The 23801-nt window shown below is 38.1% G+C and overlaps 1 protein-coding gene across 1 annotated transcript in view; it reads right to left on the reverse strand.

The window, feature by feature from the left end:
- RAPH1 (Ras association (RalGDS/AF-6) and pleckstrin homology domains 1) overlaps positions 1–23801 on the reverse strand; it is a 98936-nt gene that overhangs the window by 11993 nt on the left and 63142 nt on the right. The window contains 9 exon segments of the mRNA XM_062004627.1: positions 357–499; positions 2084–2204; positions 2804–2902; positions 6528–6638; positions 7860–8003; positions 9428–9493; positions 11936–12057; positions 16047–16206; positions 17489–17566. Coding sequence (XP_061860611.1) covers positions 357–499; positions 2084–2204; positions 2804–2902; positions 6528–6638; positions 7860–8003; positions 9428–9493; positions 11936–12057; positions 16047–16206; positions 17489–17566 — 1044 coding nt within the window.

The raw sequence follows: 23801 nt of genomic DNA on the forward strand, positions 1-23801 counted from the left end.
ACAGTGTGTCTAGTTAACTGGAGAAAGATCTTAGTGAAAGAATTTCATTCAACTTGTTAACAGCTGATCTTTTTATTTTGTCTTTTTTCAACATTAGTGAATAGGATTCTGTGGGTAGGGCTGTATCATGCCTTCAAAGAACAGAGGGCTTCTGTGCACAAAAAAGGAAGAAAAGAAAGTTCCAGGGCTGAATTCCCTGGAAAAGTGATTCCTTAAAAAACAACTTTATGGCAGTGTTTGTCAATAATATAGAGTTAAAAAGAGAGGACATCCCACTCAAGACAGAGGTGGAAAAGGTATCACTTGCTCGTACATTTTGTTGGGTGTTGGCTCTCAAACTAAAGTCTTCTTGTTACCTTGCTGGATTCCTCCAGTTGAGTGCCTCGTTTCCAGGCCTCAGAGAACATGGAACTGACAATACTTTGGGAACGGACATGTCCAGCTGGCTGGGTGTCAGAAACTCCACTGTCAGACTGATTAGAATGATTTGATTGAGATTCTGTTTAGAAGAAAGGTAAGAACCAGTTAGCACATGTTTCTGAATATAAGTGTAAAGTCGATATGCTTATAATGCAACTCTGTGTGTCATATATTGTTCACATTTGTTTAGCATGTTATCCCACCAAAGGACATTGCTCCCACTAGACACTGCATGAGCTCTAGCTCACAACCAGGCCGTTGCTGTCTGGAAAACAAAGTAATGCAGCAGATTGCTGTTATTAACCAAATCTGAAGACATTAGACATGCTGCAAAGTGAACACATGCTGCCATTGTATACGTTCTGAAACACTCAACAGCTCCTGCACTTTGGGAAAAGTCCCATTTCATGTAATACACGCAGCCTACTCTCTCCAGAACTCCTTTCCAGCACCACCTTAGAAAGAGACATTGAATGTAAGCTGTGGACAGGCAAACTATGCTACCCAAGGTAGCAGTCTGCTTTAGACTGCTCCATTCCTTAAGGCAAGAGAAAGAATGATGTGCATCCTGCAAGTAGCAAACACAGCATCTGGTCGCATGGGCTATCTTGAAACCACAGCAGCTGCCACTACCGGACTGATTTATCCAGCCTGTCACCTGCTTTCCACATAGTCACAAGTTCTCCTGGGTAAAAAGAACATCTACACGCAGGCAGCTCCGTCCAAACTCACATGGCTGCTGGGCTGCAGCTCCGCTCCCCACAAGAAGAGAAACGTTATCAGAAAACCAGCCAGCTTGAATGGTGAAACTGTCAGTAGCCAGGAATAGTGCTACACCTGGCAAGCTGTGCCACATAGTTGACAAAAAATTCCCATTTCGGCTGAATTAGCTTAGCTCGTTCTCACAGGTCACTTTGTGAACCCTTCCAATTAGCATCACTACCTCACTGCTATCTGACACAGACAAAACGCTTTCACACAATACCCTGTCTTCAATAATGTAATTTGCTCCTGAGCATTCAGAATAACCTGGCAAAGTGTCAGTCAGCTCTGAAGAGTGAAATGAGACTATATAAATTCATCCATTTTTAAACTGTTACGTGCTACAAAAAACCAGTCCCAGTTCTGATGAGAGGTAAACAGGAACATAATACTGCAGACACACACAGTTTGACACAGAAACAGTATCTTCAAAGTTTGTCTCTAAAAAGATTGTTTGGATCTTTGCTTTTGGACAGAGACTATTTCTCATTTTCCAATTTAAAATATTTCAGTCAACAAAAGCAGTTTAAGAGCTACACACACACTCTATGCATCGTTAAAATATGTATTTGATTTCTCAAACAGGTGAAGATAGAGGCCCAGGAATTTCAGAGGAAGTTTCCTTTTCTCAATACCAGAAAAATATCCAGTTTTGGAGACGAACAAGAAAGTACTGTACTGTTCAAACAGATACATCATTGCAAGAAATACAATAATGTAGGTTTTTCTATGTTTATATATATACATATGTTAAATAAAGTCTATGTTTTAGACTAAACATAACATAAAAGACCTTGGAAAAACAGTCTATTTCCTGCAATAGTCTCTCCTGAGGTCACCAGAGAGCAGATGATAAAAAGGTAATTAAATCTTTCTATTATGAGATAGATCGCATCATTACCTGGCAAACTAGACGAGCTGGAGCCTGACTTGATACTGGAACTAGACAGGGAAGTCCAATCATATGCTGATTCTGTTCTCTTCAGTGCTTCCTGATAGTTCATATAGAGTTGCTTCCCATACTAAGCAAAACGACAAACAAATTTAACAATTATATATAGGCTGTGTTACCCTTTTCAGATCATTGAGCTCCACCTTTGGCTTCTCTGTTCTCCATTTTTCCCTGCCATAAAGAAACAATGAGCTCTTTGTTAAGAGGCTCAGTCAACTGAGCCTCAATTCTTTTTATTAGCAAGTTACTGAAAGAAAGAAAACCAGCTTATTTATGTTAGAAGATAGAGCATTAGGCAAGAAATGGGCTAATGAATAAACTAAGTCAACCTGAGGATCTTAGAAAACAATTCTGTTTTCTCAATTCTCTTTTCCCATAAACCTTCTTTTTAAAATCTGTATGGGAGCTGGCTAAAGTTCAGCCAGGATGTCAGGTACACTGAAGTGCACAGAATCAAGAAGAATGGGCCCGATTACTGAATTATCGTAACAACAAAGCCTAACAATTTTGCTAGGGAATCAAGTTTGCAAGAGGATTGAACAGTTCACATCCAGAATAATCACAGGGAAATCAGATTTAGCATGTATTTTGCTAATAACTGTAAATGGTTTCAAAGAGATAATGACAGCAGTTCATGACAAGAGTGCAAGACTGCCAAAAGGAGGTTACCTTAGCAATGCGGATGCCATTGATCCACTGGTGTAGAGTTCTTACATCATCACAGCAGAGATACTTGATATACTGGGATTTCTTCTGGATCTGAGGATGCTACAGAAAAATTGTTAATTGTCATGAATATTTTGATAGCTAGGAATGCAAGGAGAGCCATTTATCTGCTGAGGTGTATACAGACAAACTGCTGGAAGCTCTTTGATAGCAGTTGGTATTTGAGCCCACTTCAAAATGTCTGAGAGAGTTTCAGGAGGTGGCAGGGCGGATGCTTCACAGAGACTGGCAGTGTGTCCAGAGTGTACTGATTTCAGGTTTGAGACACTAAGAAAGGGTGACTCAGTATTTTAGTGCTGTACCCTTTACCTATCTACAGTCTTCTGTATCTGTAAGGTTCTTTGGAAATCTTTGTACTCTTTCAAACCAAGTGGTCAGAACAGTGTCAGCTTGTGACACATTCCTAAACACAATCAAGAGACAGCCAAAGTGTAGAGTTGTCTCCTTTCACTGCTCCATGAACTCACCACCTGAGAGAGATAGGTAGTTCACATTCCCCTCACACCAAAACAAACTGGAGGAAAACAAATGCACTGGTCTTCTCTGCTTTTGCACAGCTCGAGTTAGACACTCCACAAATGACATGCTGTTAAGTACAACTCTATTTTCAGCTTGTAGAAACTTCAAGGTCCACATGCTACTATCATCTAAAATACTTGCTGCTCCCACGTGTATGTATATAAAAAGTGCTGCATTTATCAGTTCAGTGGCCTAAAAAGAAATTCTTATTTTTCAGAAAACAGACACTGGAAATCATTCTGGATGGATTATTCAGTTGTTTCCTGTCCATTCTGTAGAAGTTACATGTCTCACAGCTGTTGGGGGGACTCTGAATACCTAAATACTTCTGTTAGTTTAGAGTTCAGTGACAGTTTTGCTAGATGATAACAGGTATTTAAGTTTCACTGGGAACTGTTGGTAACACACATCAAAGAACCTTTAATCTCTTTTCAGAATACTTCCTCCACATGTCTTTCAAACATAATTATTTTAAGATGAACATGAATCTGTTTATATTCATAAACAGAATATATGTAACTAAGTTCATTATGACATAATTGTTTTCATTTTTGGCTACCAGTCTCTTTCAAATACATGTTGTATAACAAAGAGTCTATAGAAGCATAAATAATTATTTTGCTAACATGCCACCTTTTTTTCTGGACTAAAAGAAATTCTCAGAAATCTAATACTCAGGGCCAAGGAGCTAATATTATATACTAGCATATAAATCTTACATTTAACAACAGCACAGCACTTGTCTTGCACAGTAAGGTTCAAGATAAGGAAAAAACCATGTAAAGACAATTCCACTCTGGACTTCGGTGAGAACTGGCCTTTCAATTTCCATTGGCCATTCAACTCTTCAAAAATATCTTCATGTTTTGGAGACATTTCAAAAGAAAGATTCACAATCTGGAGATGTTTCACAGCTTAGTGAATCTTTGTGGCACAAAATTGAATTTCTATTAAAAAAAACTCCAACTGTGTAGCTTCTATACATTGGTACTAATATAAACCATAAAGGTTACATTCTAAAATTTGAAGAAGGCTGAACTCAATCCTGCTTAGTATAGTGATTTGGTGATTCATCAGTTCCACATAGAAAACACAACTTACTTTATCTAAGTTACCCAAAGAACTCTACCTCATTAATTTAGAGAAAATTAATAAAGAGACATTAATAAAGAGACTATTTAGACACATTAAAATTTCATGTTTTCATTTATGTTCAGAATGGCAATACATTTATTTTTTTAAAAAATCTACTTAGTTAAGACTTGTTCTGTTTTACTCTGTGTGGCCAACAAATCCTAAAAAATAATTGGCTATTAACCTGTCCATATAATGTGGCTAGAAAGTGATATGCAAGTGGAAGAAATCAATTTATTTCAAAGAATTTATAAATATCTACTAACACTGACATTTTTTGCTTTTAGTTGCATTCAGTTAACTGCATTAATGACCTATGAGAAGATGGAAAATATTTCCAGTTTCAGTTGTATGCTTTCTCCCTTAATATCACATTGTCTATTTGATATTCAGTGTCTACCTCTCAATGGGCCCAAATGCATGTTGCCCTGTCTACTGGAAGATTAAATCCTTTTTGCACACAGTGGACACATAAAACATAAATGTCCTGACATATACAACACCATATGGGCTACAAATCAGGGGAGGTAAAAGGTCAAAGGAAAACTGAATGTGCATCTCCAACCATCTCTTGCTACTTGCACCATTTTCAAATCCATGCAGACATCTGACTTGCTGTGAACATACTGTGAAAACCTATTTTAAAATAGCTCTCTAGCTAGTTTTCTTGCAGGAACTGACACCATTTTGAACAATGTGTGGGAGTCAAGAGAGACTGGGAGATGAGTTGATGCAATTTAAAATAACTTGGAAGTGCTCATGTTAGCAATCTCACAGTTTATGATCAGGTCACTGATTTCATAACATTTTTTTTTTACTTGTTCTTTATACTCAGAAGTTTCTTTTTTTCAGCATCCCTTTTCCACCAGGCTGGGTGATATGAATAGGCTTGACTCTCTAATAGCAATTTCTGCACAGCTTTGGACCTACACTCTGAGAATATGTCAACTCCCTGATGTTACCATTTCAAGGGGGAGTATCCCACTGAACTTGAATTGCTGTAAGGTACAGAATTGCTGCCAAATGGAAAAAAAGGGTTTAGCATTATGTTTTAGAGGATGATAAACAATTAACATAACTAGGCCTAATCAATCTGGAAGAAAGACAATTGAAGGAAATAGGAAAACGTTTACGAAGTCATCGTGAAGAGGCAACAACTGTTCACTAACTGTTTACTTCCTATATAAAAACTAAAGGAAAACTAAATGGAAAGCAACTGATGGTTCAAAACAAATAAAAGAGCATACAAAGTGTACTCAACTGCTGCAACATTCTGAAAATTTCTTGGAATACCAAAAGAGACAGAGCATACTCAAACAGTAAGAATGAACCTAGGGCTACCAAACAGTCAAGATCACTCCCTGGCTCCCTGAATTTCTAAAAGCTGAAAATGTATTCTGTGCAAGTATTTCTGCAAGATTGTCCTGTATTTCAAATTTTTCCTTAAACAACTTAAAAAGAAGGGCCACTGTTGGAGAAATCTAGAGTCCTGCTAGATGGACCCAGTAAAGCCATTCTTCTACTACTCTTTGTGATCCCTTTTCCACCCTCACCACACAATTCACACTGGCAGGTGGAGGAAATCTGTCATAGCTTGATGGGGAAGAAAGTGATTCTTCCCTCTGCACTAGTTCTCATATGGCATTTTCTTCTTTTTTTTTTTTTTTACTGTATTTCTGTCAAGGAGGCTTATTGCAACTCCAGAGAAAACATAGTTAAACATGGCCTTCTCACTGTCACTGTAACTTACACCAATTTAGACTTCTCATGTGCAGAATGAAGTTAATTTAGAAATTCACCCTGAAAACTGACAGATTGTTTTCCAATTGCTGTATTACTATATGAAGTGTACTCTAAATTATAATCACTCCCAAGATTAAAACTGTGTTAATCAGCTCTTGCTTACAATTAGGAAGTTATTTATAAGGGACTAAGATTAGTGTGGCAATGTTTTGAGCCCTTTAATTGCTCTTTTCAGTATGAGAATTAAAAAAAACCCAAATTAACAAGTTACCTTTAGCACTAAACAATAGTCTGTGGGTGCTTTGTATTTGTTGCGATAGTCCTGTCCATAGTAAACACTGACATGATCCAGCTGTAGAAAGCACACAAGGTCCCGCGAGACCTAGTAAATACAAAAATAATCATTTACAAAATATCTTTACAGGAAAACCACATGCAGTGGCAAAATTGGTCTAGAATTAAGATCTAGTACTAATACAAGTTTTAGTTGAGGTCAAATATTGGTTTCCATCTCATTTCAAAACTACCAATACAAGGAGAAGACACAGTCATGTATAAATTCTTGCATCAGACATTCTCTTTTATCCAAGATAATCTTTTCCCAATTCAGTCTGGCTTTTTTTTTGTTTGTTTGTTCATCAGCATTTTGCCCTTTGACAACATTTTACACTGGACTGCTAATGTTTATTGAGAATTGGTTTTAGGAGAAAGTAAATAAGATTGGTTGACTGGGAACTTTTTAACAGCTGTTGGTTACAATAATAATCAAGGTGACCAAATTCCAGCATTGTTGTGAATAAAATTCCAATCGTGTTTGGCAGTGATTGTAGAGCACGGACTTTCAACAGGCTATCCCACACATTTTGCAAAATTTTGGCTGTGCAAAGAACATCTGAGATGTCTTCATCTCTAAAAGGAGTGGGGACACTCACAGAGATTTCCTCTTTTGTTGTCAGATGAATGGGAAGTGAACTGTCTGTACTGGGGATTAGTTGAAGCTGTCAAAATTCATTGATTCATGGACAACTTGAATCCACAATGGTTCAGCCTTGAAGCTATAAGGCATTTGTAGCATCTTTCTGTTTATTCTTCATTATTTATACATACAGAACAGCAGTACATGACGCTGAAGAAATGGTATATTTACCAGTTTCAAAAAACACAGAACAAATTGGACCAAGAAGAATTCTGTTTATATGAATTATGTAAAAGCAATTACATTATATAGACTGACTGTGGGATTAGTGATATTTTATGATTCTCAATTTCAGTGCAATTTCGTCCTTTGCCTGAATTCTGCTTGAGAAAAGACAGCCTCTTAACTCCACCAATCGTTTTTCCTCAAGGTGTTTCTGAACACCTAACCCTGAGCTCACTCAAAACAGAGATCCTTGTCTACCTGTATTTTTATATGTGAGGTTAAATCTTTCATGTCAAGCGCTACCACAGGAATGTACACAATATTTCCATGATAAAGCTGCACTTTTAAATGAGGGCTGTGGCTGTAGGCAAGGAACAGCTAAGCCACAATTTAAGGCTGACTATTAAGAGCACAACTCGCCAGCAATAAACAATTCAGGGAAACTGATTTAAAAGAGCATACCTTTGCCTTCCCCTTAGGGACATAGTATATTCCAGAAGCTCGAAGAAGAAAGTAACGTTTCTTCCAAGACTTCTTCCCATCCTCCTTCAGCCACAAAACTCCCTCTATCTCTGGCACAGTTACAGAACTTCCACAGAAACATTCCTGCCAATAAGCACAGTGGTTTGGGAAGAAAGAAGCAGAGCGTACAGCATGCAGTGGTTTGCTTTTAATGACAGAAATGCTGACATTCTTTATCTAAGGAATGCAGGGTAACAGGGACAGCTCTTTCTTCCATGCAGTGATATGAGTTAGAGATTAATTGTAAAAGCTGTAAGGTAATCCAGACAAACACAATAGGGGATCTGAGCATTTTCGCAGAACAAGAATAACAACAGAAATATTAACATCTGTAAAGACTTTCCAACCACCACTTATCAGTAGTTGATCCCCCTGTAGCTTTACTGGCTTTAAAGTCATGAGGTCACCTTGTAGATACAGCCTCATAGATCTAAGTCTAGAAAAAACCTAATTATGTATCCATTAGAAACAGTTATAATTCATCCCATGAGTATCTTGTTGCTACTAACTGCCAACACCAAAACTTCTGTTAAGGTTCCATTTATAAAGAGCTAAGAGAAAACACAAATGCTTTAAATACACTCCAGATTAATATGCAGCACAGAGATTTATGAGTAATCCTAAAAGATAGAAAGAATTACATAGAATTACATGTGTTATGGCTTCAAGCATCTTTTAGATCCACAGTATCCACATAACCATAATTAAAACTCATCTTAATATGTTAAGAGCATGCATATACTGCTAATAAATTAAACTGTATTAAGTATAATCTGAAATTAAATACTCCAAATATTTACTTTTACGTAACTAGTGAAATCATAATCATTATTTTGGAAATCAAGAGGAGGCTATGACACTTCAGCATGGGACTGTCTCCAGAAAAATATCACAAAACCACTCAGTTTTCAGCTTGTGGAGATGCATTTATTGTTTGCTTTATTTGCTCCACACATTTTATTTTTTTTCCTTAGTTCTGTGAACTATTTAACATGTTTGATACTAACTGACTTCCTTTTCTGTCACTCACTTCTTACACTTAATATCTGGTAGTTTATTATAAAACGTAATTGAAATTATTTTTAACTACTTTGCTTTACAATATGAACACGGACTAGTCACTGAACCAATGTAACAGAATTTTGTACAGAGTAATGATTTGGAGAGTATGAGTAAAAAATCCAAACTCTACCACCACAAGTTAAAAAAACAAATGACAGTTGTGCAAATTTTGACTGTTGTTAACAGTTACGTGTAACATTTTGATTAAAACTGTGAATGGTATTTTAGTTATTAAACAAATAAAGATACATTTTAATTAACTGATGATATCTGAAACAGAGTAACATTAGAATAGCTATTTAACTCAAATGTAACTCAAATTCCATACACAGTTATTCCAGAATTACATTCAGCTCTGTCCATCAATTTCAATCATCAAAATTTTTTAGAATTTAGCTTCAAGCTCGGAAATGATCTCTATGTCCTTCTTACTTCGGTTGTCTTACCTCTAGCAGCACCTCTTTATTTCTATCTGCCATCTCAGAGGTTTCTTTCTTCCCCAGAAGATAGTTCTGTAACAAGAGAATGCTTAATATTTCTATAGGCGTTTTGAAATCGAGCTAAATAACATTTACTCATTTATCTTTCTCTAGCAGTAAGAATAAACCCAGCCATTATCTAAGAAAACAGAACAGAACTTTGTAGTCCAATTGACACTATTTGTCAGATTGCTAAGTAACACATGCAACCATTCTAGAAACATCAATCCATCCACACTCCTAAGTTACACCGTTTTAACAACATAGTCCTGGCTTTCCACAAAACAAACAGTTGCCTAGTATAATACATCCTGAAAAAAAAAATACTATGGAACTTGAAAATCTCACTATAAAAATACTAAAAATCCCAGAGATCTTTAAATGTGTTACGTGCTGTCATTATGTATGTGTTTATAGAAGTACACAGAAGCAATGTATTTCTTTCCACATTGCTCTGACAGCTTTGCTGAATAAGAACATTCATTTTTCATGATTACTAAATACTCGTCTTCTTAAAAGGAACTTAACTATGCATAGGAACTGTATCTTATTAAACAAGAAATTTTGTACTCTTCTTCAGCTTGGAAAGGACTAGGATGACAAAAATCTTCCTCTTCCTAACCCCCAACTCTTATACTGAAAAAAAAAAAAATCACAAGGTTTAGCCAGTTTGATATTTTAAACCAAGGAAAAACATTGGCTGTATGCTGGTACCTCATTCTTGTGGCAATGCCTACTGTATGTACCTATAGTAAACATATGAACTACATGGTTTTAAAAGGAGTTTAGAGGTTTAGTGTTTTATCACAAAGCACTTGAATCAAGATCTGCTTTTCAATTCTTGCACTGATGGTATTCCAAAGGACGAGTGTGCAAAACTGATACTCAGTTTAAAAATCATCTACGACCCCAAAATGTCATTAGGTAAGAGTTAAGAGAGAGCAAGTGATATTATAGACAGTTCTTTTCAATTTAAATTCTTCAGAGGGCCACCTGCTAATTTTTTGTTTCATTCCCTCCACTCCCTTACAATACAGAACTGCTGCTGGATATCAAAGTTGTAGCTACCATTTCATAGAAAAGAAGCCTTTGTGGCCATCTGAGAGAGAAGAGGGGCATTTGGTTTCCTAATCAGGGATCAGGAAACATAAGTGAACAGAGGCAGGTCTCAGCTTCTGCAGGGAGCGACACATGCTCACTTGCCATTTGACCACAGAGTAGCTATTCTGGACTTTTTTCTTCCCCTTCTTGCCAGCAATGCAAGAATGCAGTCAAGAAGCATTACTATTAGAGCAGTATCTGTTGATACCTTTCTTACACATTTATATATTTGAACAGAATCATAGAATGGTAGGGGTTGGAAGGGACCTTCAGAGATCATCTGGTCCAATCCCCCTGCAGAAGCAAGTTCACCTAGATCAGGTCGCATAGGAACATGTCCAGGTGGGTCTTGAAGACCTCCAAGGAAGGAGACTCCACAACCCCTCTGGGCAGCCTGTTCCACTGCTCCATCACCCTCACGGTGAAATAGTTTTTTCTTATGTTTAAGTGGAACTTTTTGTGTTCCAGCTTCATCCCATTACCCCTTGTCCTGTTGCTGGCTACTACAGAAAAAAGGGATGTCCCAACCTCCTGACACCCACCCTTTAGATATTTGTAAATGTTAATAAGATCACCCCTTAGTCTACTCTTCTCTGGACTAAACAGCCCCAGTTCCCACAGTCTTTCCTCATATGAAAGATGTTCCAGTCCCCTGATCATCTTGGTGGCCCTGCACTGGACTCTCTCCAGAAGTTCTCGGTCCCTCTTGAGCTGAGGAGCCCAGAACTGGACACAGGACTCCAGATGAGGCCTCACCAGGGCAGAGTAGAGGGGAAGACGAACCTCCCTTGACCTGCTGGCCACACTCTTCTTGATGCATCCCAGGATGCCATTGGCCTTCTTGGCCATGAGGGCACATTGCTGGCTCATGGTTAGTTTATTATCAACCAGCACTCCCAGGTCTCTCTCTGCAGAGCTGCTCTCCAGCAGTTCGACCCCCAGCCTGTACTGGTGCATGGGGTTGTTCCTCCCCAGATGCAGGACTCTGCGCTTGTCCTTGTTGAACCTCATGAGGTTCCTCTCTGCCCAACTCTCAAGCCAGTCGAGATCTCACTGAATGGCAGCACAGCCTTCTGGGGAATCAGCCAGTCCTCCCAGTAAGTATTGGTGTAAATACCATGAAACTGCTTGTCCTAATCTCCATTAAGATTACCCATAAACACATTAGCAAACAGTTTGCTTCAGCTCATGGTTTTCTTTAGGGACTTGATTTTATGCCAAGCACAACATGCAAGTACACGGTGCTGAAACATAAAGTTGCCTGATATTTTAATACATACACAAGTATCAACGTAAAAATACGGAAATGTAAGCTACTAAAAAAAGTAATAAACTGCACACACTCCCACACTTTAACATCAATCTCAGGCTCACCTGGGGATTCTTGAAAAGTGCGTATTTCTCTATACGCTCCACGAACATTAGTTTGTTCTGGCTATCTCTTGTCCAGTTCAGAAGATTTTCAACTAAATTTTCATGATCTTCAAAGATCCTTTCTGCAGGAATAACAAGAAAGCAAATACATTTGAATGTGTCACATTTTGTGACAGAAACAACTCTGTAGTCATATCTGGGAGACAAAGCATATATATACGTAGAGAAAACAGGGTTCAAAGACTGCTAAAATGGGGAGGAAGTTTACATTAAGAAACTAAAAGAATTTAGTGAACTTTAAGATATGCCTGGTTTAATTTTACACAAACAACAACTCAACACTCTCATGTCTCTTCAGGTGTACAGTTCTGCCAATATATTGGTTTTTTTTTTTTTTTAAGCTGACAAATCCTACCATCCTACATGAACACAGAAGACTGCAATACCATTTAAAATCTTGTGAGTATAAATAAGAAAGTTATCACATTTGTATGTACTCGGGTCCACACAGCCCTTGGAGGAATTTATTTCGCATTTTTTTCCACACAAAATTTGTCTCTACATCCCCAGTTACTATCTCACTTGTAAATTAAAGACAAAAGTAGTAGATAATTATCAGAAGGAAATAGTTATCACTAGTACAATATAATGAAAATAGGCAAAAGAGAAGAGAGGAAGAAAGAAGAGGAAAATTTACCAAAACGGTAAAGAAATATCTGAAAATCTTTCTTCTAAAATAATAACAAAGAATACATCTTTGGGAAACCACTAGACCAACTTTCTTCTCCTTTCAAAGACACTGAAGTAGAATCCTGATTTCTGCAGTTTGTTCCCTCTTCAAATAGGCCACACAGTTGCTTTTCAGCAAATTGTTTTTTTCAGGATCCCTTGGGACTTGCTTGACTTTTCAATTGCATCTTCAAGCAGAAAATGGGGTGTTTTTTTCCACAAAATCAATTGCACCATATGTTTACAGAGGATACATGGCACTGGTCACATTCAGATCTAGGAGCTATCACTAATGAAGACTGATATGACAGATGACATCTCAATATCTTTGGTAATTAATAATACTAAGCAGAGTGAGTGCAACTAAATGTCATCTATAGGGAATGAATTAAAGCTTGAGATGACAACATATTACTGAGGTCTTAGTGAGATCTTCTTAAGAAGCTTTTTTGAGTTACAGTTCACAACTTCATCAAGCTCTATCAGCAACACAGCAATACTATCTTCCAAGAAAGTAAAAAAGGTGTTACCTAACAACAAACAACAAAAACAACAGCCTTTAGAGAACTGTAGTACAAAAGCTTAAATCTCAAGGCAGCCTCATCAGTGAAACTAGATAGCTTTCAAAACATATCATCTGCTTTTACCAGAAGAACAATAACTGAATTAAAACATGAAACAACTTATTCACTAAGCATATATGTACCTATAAACACAAAAAACTGCATATGGTGCAATGTCCCTATTAAACATGCTCTCTAAAAATAAAACATTGTCATTAAGATACTGCATAGATGTACCCTACTCTAACCTTTTTTAGTTAGAAAATCACCTTTTCCCAATCAAAATAAACTTTCCAGGTTTGTTTCTGTTACAAACTTGCAGGGTAAAACTGGGCAAAGCATTTCATTCTGCATTCTGGAAAAAGTATCACTGACTTCTTCTGAAAGTACAGATAAAGCTCCCAGTTAAACTATTAGATAGTAACAAGTATCCTTCTACGTCAAGTACAGGTACCTAAATCTGACTCCTCAAAAACTGGTTAATCACACATAAAATGCAAAGACAGTCAGGTACTTCACAGGACTCATGCCTTTCTCAGTAGTTTGTGAGCATAAAGCTTTCACTGCATTTTATTGAACTGCACCACTGACGAGCAATCAACTGACAAGACAACATACACACTGTGAAGGCACATAGCTCTTCTGTGTCTTGCTAAGGGAAAATATTACAAAGGAGTTCCTTTTGCTTACATAAGCAGTGCCAGAAAAAAAATGTTTCAAAAGATAAACAACACACAATAGTACACAGGGTAAGGGCTTTCTTCCAGTATGAAATATATTAATCGAACAGTCGTGTCTTTTAAAAAAACCCTTGTATGTGAAATCTATTAAAAACTACCTAATAGTTGTCCTAACCAAGAATCAAGGAAAGCCAATTTGAAAAATGAAATAGAAAATGGAATTCTACCCTCTCGCATCTCTCTTAGGTTTATCACGCTGTAGATGAATTTAAAATTCTGTAATAGATGCTGTTCTTTAGCTTGAAACTCTTTCATTAGCGAAGTTAACTTTTGCCATTCTGCCATGTCACTGAGCGCATACCATAGGGCACGCAAATACTTACAAAACACCCAAAAAGAAGTGAGATTTGTTAACCTTTGTTTAATTTAAAAAATAATAATTCAATCACAATGTAATTTGGATAAGTATCAGTTTGTCTTTCTGTCTGCAGCCTAGCTCTTTCTTTCTAACAGAAGTTGAAACTATTTTTTCCAGTATTTTTTTCCTTTATTCTTTTCAGGCTGCATGGTGAATCACAGTGTCTACAAAAGTAAATCTAGGATGGGAAAAAGACCCCTGGCTGAACATTTGCTGGGTTCAAGATCCTGCTAACTACACATTCAGAGATTTTTCAGTGATATAAACATAAAACTATTGCAGAAGTAACAAAGGTTATTTATTCACACTATTCTCATTGGCGAAATGTCACAGAATTACACCTTTGATTTTATATACCTCGTTTGGACTTACACAGAATTTTAGGTTTGAAAATTGGTTAACTTTTAACATTCCATTTATTAAAATTTTAAGGCTGTGAGCCTTAGTTCAACACAAAATACTGTTTACAAAGAGGAAGTAGCACAGTGATTTTTTCATCCCTGTCATGTTTCTTTAAGGAGCTGCTTTTGCTTGGTAACAGGGGGAGGGGGTTGCAGTGAAGACCCGGAAAAGAGTTCTCGGACTTCCCCTCGGCTCCTGGTTTCAGACCCACCTTCAGCCCAGTTGTGCCAATCTGGTACCTCTGCCATCAATATTTAGGGATGGGAATTTGAAGTGCTTGGGAGGAGGTGTAAGAGTGGTACAAGACAGAGGCAACCACTCGGACCCCACAGTCAGAGAAGGAAGGAAGAAGGAAGGAGAAGCACCAAACTAGAGACCCCTCTGCAACTTGTGGTGAGAACTCAGCTGTAGCCCTGCAACCCATGCAGGCCATGGCAGGACTGAGAGCTATCAGCAGCTCCAGGTGAGTGTGTCCGGACGGGTGAGAGACTGTGTGAGGAGGCAGCCATAGCGCAGGCCGTGTTGGAGAGCCTACGGGCCGCTGAGCAGATCCACGTGAAAGGCAGAAAGGAGCTGCAGCCTGTATGAAGTACTGCATGGAGGAGCAGGGAGGACCAGTGCAGAGCCGACCTGCCCTGAGGAAAGGCAAACGGCAGAAGCCATCAGGAATAGACTGACTGAAACCTTCATTTCCTGCCCCCCTGAGCCGTTCAGTAGGGGAGGAGATAAAGACACCAGGATCAGGGCTCTGAGTCCCGAAGAGGTGGGGAGAAGGTGGTCTTAAAGGGCTGGCTGTGCCTTTCATCATTGTACCACTCTGTGTTGTTTTCTGTTTATGTTTTGGGTTTTATGGTTATGTTTTAGTTGGTGTTGGATTAAATTATTTTCTGTTTTCTTCCCCAAGCCGAGTAGCCTGGTCTGTTTTGTCCGGGACCATAAGCAGCAATTAAGCCCTCCCTGCCCTTTAGGAATTCTCAAGTCTGTGGTACTTGAGTCTAATCATGGTCTTTTGTCCCTGGATGGGCCTAAACTGCGACAATCCCTTACCTCTTTCTCCTGTGAGGAACATATCAAAGTCAAGTGGCTCAGTGACTAGATATTAGTAAAATTCCTATATCACATCTTAGGATTCAGACATGCTTTAACATGAAAGAATAAAACATTTACAGATCATTGTGAAGCAAGGTCATTCATGAATGAACATCTTTTATATGAATGAATGGGAAGATGAAGACAATGTAAATCATTCTGATGACATATATGTAGATGAGTATTACATCAAAATATAATAATTAGAAATGTTTATCATTATTACTTACCCATCTGCAATTCAGAGATGGTTTCCACCAATGACCAGTCTAAACTGTAACCGCAGTGTGATTTGTCCATCAGATTGTCTAATACTTGTCTCACTGTCTGCCTCTCATCCACCATCATTGTTTTTGAGCTGTCATCAGACATATGGACTCTAATAACCAACTATTAAGCAGAAAATTAGGAAAGTAAGAAAAAGGACAAATTTCCTAGATTTCAAATGCAAACATGTTTTTAAAGATCATTTCTTTTTCCAAGATTTTTTAAAACTAGTATAAAATATTAAGTTCATTCAAAACGCTCCATCAAAATATAAAAGCCATGAATGATGGTTAGATATTTGTCTCACAGGCACTTAACAAGATACTGTCTTCTTTCAGTATAAGAGAGTAAAATTAACAGACAATGCGCTTTAGTATTGTGTTGAGCAGGAAAAAAATTCCTCCTGCCAAAGTGTCCTGTTCTGATTAATACGGTGTCTTTGTGACAATCTTTCTTACACATCTAGGTGGAACAACACAGATACAGTGTTCTGTATAAAGAATCAGAATTTTTCAGATTGGCAATTGCAGCTTTCTTCTCACTTCTTCCATATTTTCCAAAAATACTGATTATGTAAATAATAGACCAATACTAAATCTTCTTTTTCTGGGGAGTTGAATAATTAGTACAGAAGAAGTTTGCTTTTAAAACACAATGGCTTTTCATAGGCACTTTAGAAAGTCACTGTTCAGAAATGAAACTGCACTCGTTTTTTTAACCAATCAAGAAACTTAAGATAATGGAGTCTTCTGACTAATCATCACATTTCCTTTTATAAACTGTGTGCAGCTGGAAAAGTTAATTCACATCTTCCAGTCAGGACAGTTTTTCAGCTTTTGATACATGAATACTAAAAGTTAAACACACTTTAAGCTACTGAAAAGCTCTGAATGTACAGTAACAATGCTAAATTTCAAGGGAGCACTAAATTTCAAGGGTGCATCAAGTAATGCCAATAGACTTTCTCCAATTGGTAACCCCTGTCCTTAGTCTGGAATGCTTGTATGCCATTTATCACTGGAAAATCCTGCTATGCATAACGGGAAGGGGTCTATAAAGAAAACAGACACCAATTTTAAACGTGTGACTGTTTAATAAAGAAAGACAATCTCAGAAGGCCTAACCTTCATTTCAGTTCTGGGTGAAAGTTGTTGAAATGTTCTCAATGTGCATTAGGTGCAAAACAACCTATTCCTTAAGAAAAAACATAATGTTAGTCCATATGCTAGGAGTTTTTTGATCCAAGTCCAGTCTAGATGAGAAAGTACATTATCACTCAAGAGCAGAAAACTAGTGTTCCTATTATATTTAGGGCAACTTAAGGGTAATAGACATGAATAAGAAGAATTTTACCTTGTGAATAAGTATAAAATAAAGATATAATAAACCAGGGTAAATAACTTACTTTTTTCACTTGTGCCTCTTTAATCTTCTCTAATGCAACTCTAATCTTCTCAGCTTTGAGTTTAGCAGCCTGTTCCTCCTAGGGGGACAGAAGACATAGACTTCAGGTTAACAAAAATTTCAGTCTTATTAAGTGAATTTACTTTTAAGGGTACCATGCTTTAAAATATGAACCAAAATGCTGATTTACTCGTCTATAAATCCTCAACTATTTCTTAGTGATGACGAAGACTATTATTAAGACAAAAAATGTTATTATGTATGAATAACATTTAGAAATACAACTACCATTACCTCTAAAAGAATATACTGGAGATATATATTTTGTAGAAATAGATTTAGCATTTCTCTGTCCTTTCATATTGTAATTTGCTTTCTGCATTGCTACCAAAGATTTTAGGTATTTACAGTCATAGATTTGGACAATACATATTCCACAAGAGCATACAATTGAGTACATCTAATAGATTTTTATTTGATTAACAAAAAACATAACTAGCACACTGAGAAGCATCAGAATTTAACAGCACACAAAAAGTACGGAAAACAAATCATATAAATAGGATTCCACCTCATGTGCAATGGCTTGGAAAATTTCAAACTATTAAATTCATTTGCAATAAGTAAGTAGCTTGAACAGTCCCTTTACTAAATCCAGGCTTACTTCTCCTCACTTTAAATATTTTAAGACACATTATCCAAATGAGCATTTTTTCCTTTGATGCTCTTTTAAGTAAGCTATTTTTGTTACAACTGGAAATGCATTAAAAATTCAGATACTTTAAATCTATCTGCTGGTTCTAAAGAAAACTGTATATTGTAAGACTAGAAATACCGGGTTTTAATTTCTGGAAGTTATTGATATTTCTGTTTAAAGTGGATTTGAAATACGTAGCCAAACAAGCATCACTCTTTTAAAGATGCCATATGTGGGTTTCAGATTTTAGAAATCTTAAATTGTGGCTAATATCTAAAAGCATCATAATTATTTAAAAATCTCTAGAACAACAAATACATGTATCAAGTAAATAAACAAATCCCTCCCAAAATAGTCAATCTCCTTAGAATAGAAAAATTAAGAATTTTCTCAGGTGATAAGTAGCACAGCCTAGCACAGCAACACTCAGTATACCAGAGATATTTAGTTTGGCATTGCTTTCTAGTGTGAATATAATTTGTGGTTTCCTTACGACGTGTTTAGATGGCTGCTTTTCTTGTAAAAGTCAAGATTCCTGAAATCCACAGAGTTTAAGTCTTCCACTTTCTCGGTGAATTACTAATATTCCTATTGACCACTAAACAGTATTCCCTGTTGTACTGTACTCAACAGCTTTTGCCCCCTGACACCTGTGACCACACTATGCACCAGAAAAAACATCAGCTAGACAGGACAACAGGCTGCCGTGTGAGTAACGTAGCTCTTTTCAATAAAATTAACTATTAAGTTGACACGAGAATAAATGTGAGCTTGAAACATTATCTGGGAACTTAATTACTTAGGAACACAGGGGTTTTTAGTCTCCAGGGAACTATGGCTTTTTATTCATGATAATGATGGTGTCATATAGCTTGGAAAGGTTAAATCAGATTAGCATTCTATTAAAAACAAACAGTGCAGTGATAAGTAGAATAATTTAAACGTAAACGACACCTAGAATCCTAAAACATTCATCCTCTTTTTAACATTAGCTATTTCCATCTGTAGAAAAAAAAATTACTAAAATCCAAGGCTTTACATAATAGTACGTTGTTAAAAGTGATAATATGCACCTGTGCATTATGACACTAGCAGAGCAAAAGACTTGTTCTATCATACATTTGGAGAAACTGTAATTTATGGATTCTAAAAGTTGTTCAATAACCCAACCATAAACCTTTATTGCTGTACAACGGTTGACAGCACTTTTGGTTTTGCTCTTCACAAAAGTCAAGCAGCAGAATCTTCCATCCCATTTCACTGTACACCTGTGCAATATAACCATCTACAGTAAACTCCAGCAGAAGCACAGTACAGGCACAGGCATAGGCAACAACAAGAGAGCAAGCAACAAAGAATCAGCTGGGGGCCTCTCATACCTGCATCAACACAGCTAAAACATCTTTATTGAACTCAAAGTTTATAATCTATCACTCTCTAAAGTGCTTTTAAAAATAAATAAATATGTAGACCAGAAAAGATTTTGAGGATTTACTATTTTTATGCCTGTCAATTACTTTTGATCTCCCACTCCATTTTAAAGGGGGTCCAGAGATCAGGATTTCTCATACTTCAGTAGAGTTTAAGAAAATCAGTTTCAATTTAACCAAAACCCTGGAATTACAATTATAAAAATAAGTTAGCAATTAATTATAAAAAAGCAGTCTGAATCTACTTACTGGAAATGCACAGAGGAAAAGGAAGCAAGAACCAGATATTTCTAAAAAGCACATATGTATTTCTAAATACATAATACAAATTTATTTATGATTTATTTATGTATTTATTTCTAAATACATAAATACAAACACCTTTGTATTTCTAAAAAGCACATATGTAGTCAAGGATTTTAAGTTATTCAAGTTTTGCTTTAGAGTTAGTACTCAAACCACTACTGTATCACTGCTGATGTGATAATATTTCAGTGAGCAGGAAATATCTATTTTGAGTACTTAACAAAATAATTTAATAAGCATAGAAATCTTCAAAACTTATAACAATTTATTCTATTTCTCTCCTAATGGCCCAAGAAAACAGCCATCCACATCCTCTCCTCATCTGTCACCCCACAACTTCACTCAGACACTAACATGGGTTCTCTCCTACCCCATACATGGAACCAGCACAATCCCACAAATGGAGGAAGCACGTGTATCAGCTTGTACAGTGCTAACAACAGTTTTCATTGCACATGGAGAAAGGTGACAGGTGGCAAAAATACCTGACTACAATTGTAAACTAATTAAAGCCACAAACAAACAAGGCCAGGACATAAAGTTCAATCACATTAAACTTATTTCCCCTTTGACGGTAAATCCTTTTAGTAATAGTGATGTGAGTTAGGTTGTCAAAGGCTCATAAACATGCACGTAAATGTCAGGACTGCTACACATGTCACGATTCACAAGTGGCATATACCATAAATGCCTGATACAGTTGATACATCTGCCTTCCTTGCACAGCACTACCCCTTAGTTATGGCAGCTGTACTGCTGCTGTGGCCACACCGACAATTCACTCAGGGAGCTGATCTGCTTGGAAATTAACACATCAAAAAGATTCAGCAGCATCCACTCCTTGACAAGACCACTTTATGGTCACATACACACTATGGTCACATACACACAAAAGAAATACATACATAGACTCACTGCACAAAGAAAATCATAAAGGAGCATCATTGCCACTGTTGCCAGGAAAACCATATTCTCTTTTAGTAACAGTACATATCACTGTAAAACTGGAACAAGAATTCCTCACTTTAATCGGATGACTTCAGGTGTACTGTTACACTTGCATTTCAAAGCTTTGAAGTGAGACTACTTTTGGTTATGGAAAACATCACACCTGATCTAAAGAATGCTCAGCAGCATACCTATGTTAAGAACTTGCTCATCCAAAGTATCCTAACATATTGTGAACTAAAATTGAAGGAGTACAATTCTCCAGTGCAATGGTCTTAAATGAGTGACATTGTACTCTTATATTAGAACTCAGTTGTCAGTAATTTTAGCCTATAATGGAATATTGGAAAGAATAACCTCAACAAATCCAAAGTTAAGATTTCCTTAATATATTGACAATCACAGACTCCTGACCAAGCTGTCTGTTAAATATGCAGGTGCAAGATATTCCAGCTGCGCTTTAACATTAATTATGCAAGATGTGTGCTATAACAGAGATGATCTTGTTCGAACAACTTTATGCCTCACATTATCTTGAAAGGCAAAGTCCAGGAAGGCTGGACATTCTTCATTGAGACAGGAAATCTTAAGCTTAGGATCAAGCTGTGCCCATATGGAAGAAGATGAGCTGACAGGACAGAAGACCGTCTTGGCTTAATAGGGATCTTATGCTGGAGCTCAGGAGGAAAAAAGAATTCATGACCTTAGGAAGAACGGTCAGGCAGCTCAGCAGGTCTACCAAAAGGCTCTGAGGTCACGTGGTGAGAAAATCAGAATGGCCAAGATACAATTAGAACTTAAACTGGCTGCTGCCATGAAAGACAACATGAAAAGTTTCTATAAATATATTAACAATAAAAGGAGGGTGTTGTGGTTTGACATAGAGTCATTTCTGATAATGGGGAAGGGGCTGTAAAGATGGCTTCTATAAGAAGTTGCTCAAAACTCTCCCAAGCTCTTAGCCAGATCCACTTCTGGGGCTGAGCCAATTAGATGGCTCCATGATCACTTTTTAAGAAGCTGGAAGAGAAGGGTTCTTCCTGTTCCTGTTTTCTTCTGTCCCTTCTTCTTTTCCAGCTGTTGGTGATGCAAGGAGTTGGGAGAGAGAGAGAAGCGACCATGCAGACTCCAAGGTCAGTGAAGGAAAAGAGGAGGATGTGTGCTGGAGCAGAGACACCCCTGCAGAGAGGACTGGTGAAGCTGAGATTTGTTTGCATTTTGTGGAAGACCCTGCATCAGGGGCAGTGACTTATTTTGCTAAAGACCCAGCATCCACGGGCAGTGATTCTCTTCATTAAAGACCCCATGCCAGAAGCAGTGACTATAGCCAGAGAAGGCCATGTCCCATGTGACTGACCCCATTCAGAGCAGCTGTAACTGTGGGGAAGAACCCATGTTCATTAAAACTATGCCCAGAACAGGCTGTGTCGCAAGGGAGGGACCCTGTATCTGCAGAAGCTGCAACTACTGGGAAGAACCCACACCAGAGAAGTTTGTTAAGGACTGTGTCCCAGGGGAGGAACCCTGTGTTGGAGCAGGTGAAGAATGCCAGGAGTCATCCTCATCTGAGAAGAGAGAAGTGGCAGAGCCCATCTGTGAGAGACTGACCACATGCCCCATTCCCTGTCACTCTGAGCCGTTGAGGGGGGAGGAGGTAGAGATATCGGGAGCAGTCAGCTGGGCCCAAGAAGAAAGGAGGGATGAGGGAAGGAGATCTTAAAGCTCTGGTTGCAATTTTCTCATCATCCTACTCCCTTTTTGCTTTTATTCCGTTCTGTTTCTTGTAGAATAAACTTACCTACTTTCCTCTCCAAGTCGAGTCCTGGAGTCCATTTTGCATGGAACTGTAATTAGCAGTGAGCCCTCCCTGCCCTTGTCTCAATCCACAACAATCTTGGTTATCTTTTTTTCTCCCATCTCACTGGGGAGGGTGGGAGTGGATGGGGACACCGAGCAAGAGATGGTCGTGATGCACCATTGCTGGCTGGGCAAAACCATGACAGAGAGTAAAGGAGAATCTTCATCCTTTAATATAAGCAGGGGGAAGATTAATGACCAAGGATGAGGAAAAAAGCTGAGGTACTTGACACCGCCTTTGCCTCAAGCTTTACTGGGTACCAGGCCCCCTGAGCTGAAAGACAGGGGACTGGAGAGAGAATGAGGCCCCTTTAGTCCAAGGGGAAATGGAGTGTGACCTGCTACTTCATCTTGACTCCCACAAGTTCATGGAGCCAGATGGAATCCACCTGAGGGAGCTGGCGGAAGTACTCACGCAGCCATTTTCCATCACCTGCCAGCAGCCCTGGCTCACTGGGGAGGTCCCAGGGGGCTTAAGGTTGGCAAATGCTGACACTCATCTACTAGAAGGGCTGGGAAGATCCTGGGAACTACAGGCACAGCAGCTTGACCTCAGTGCCAGGCAAGGCTATGCAACAGATTATCCTGAGCATCACTGTGAGACACATATAGGACAATTAGGGGTTCAGGCCCAGTCATCATGGCTTTATAAAGAGCAGGTCCTGCTTCACTAACCTGATCTCCTTCTACAACAAGATGACTCACTCAGTGGATGAGGGAAAGACTGTGGATGTGGTCTTTCTGGACTTCAGTAATGCCTTTGACATTGTCTTCAACAGCATTCTCCTGGAGAAATTGTCTGCCTGTTTCTTAGATGGACATACTCTGAGATGGGTGGAAAACTGGCTGGATGGAGAGTGGTGGGGAATGGAGTGAAATCTTAGTTGGTGGTCAGCCACCAGTGGTGTTACTCAAAGCTCAGTGCTGGGGCCTGTTTTGTTTAACATCTTTATCAATGACCTGCATAAGGGGATTGAGTGCACCCTCATTAAGTTTGCAGATGACATGAACTGTGCAGGAACATAGATCTGCCTGCTTGGGGGGAGGCTCTTCAGAGAGACCTGGAGAGGGTGGAG

The sequence above is a fragment of the Colius striatus genome, chromosome 11, assembly GCF_028858725.1.
Source record: "Colius striatus isolate bColStr4 chromosome 11, bColStr4.1.hap1, whole genome shotgun sequence".
NCBI classification, from domain to species: domain Eukaryota; kingdom Metazoa; phylum Chordata; class Aves; order Coliiformes; family Coliidae; genus Colius; species Colius striatus.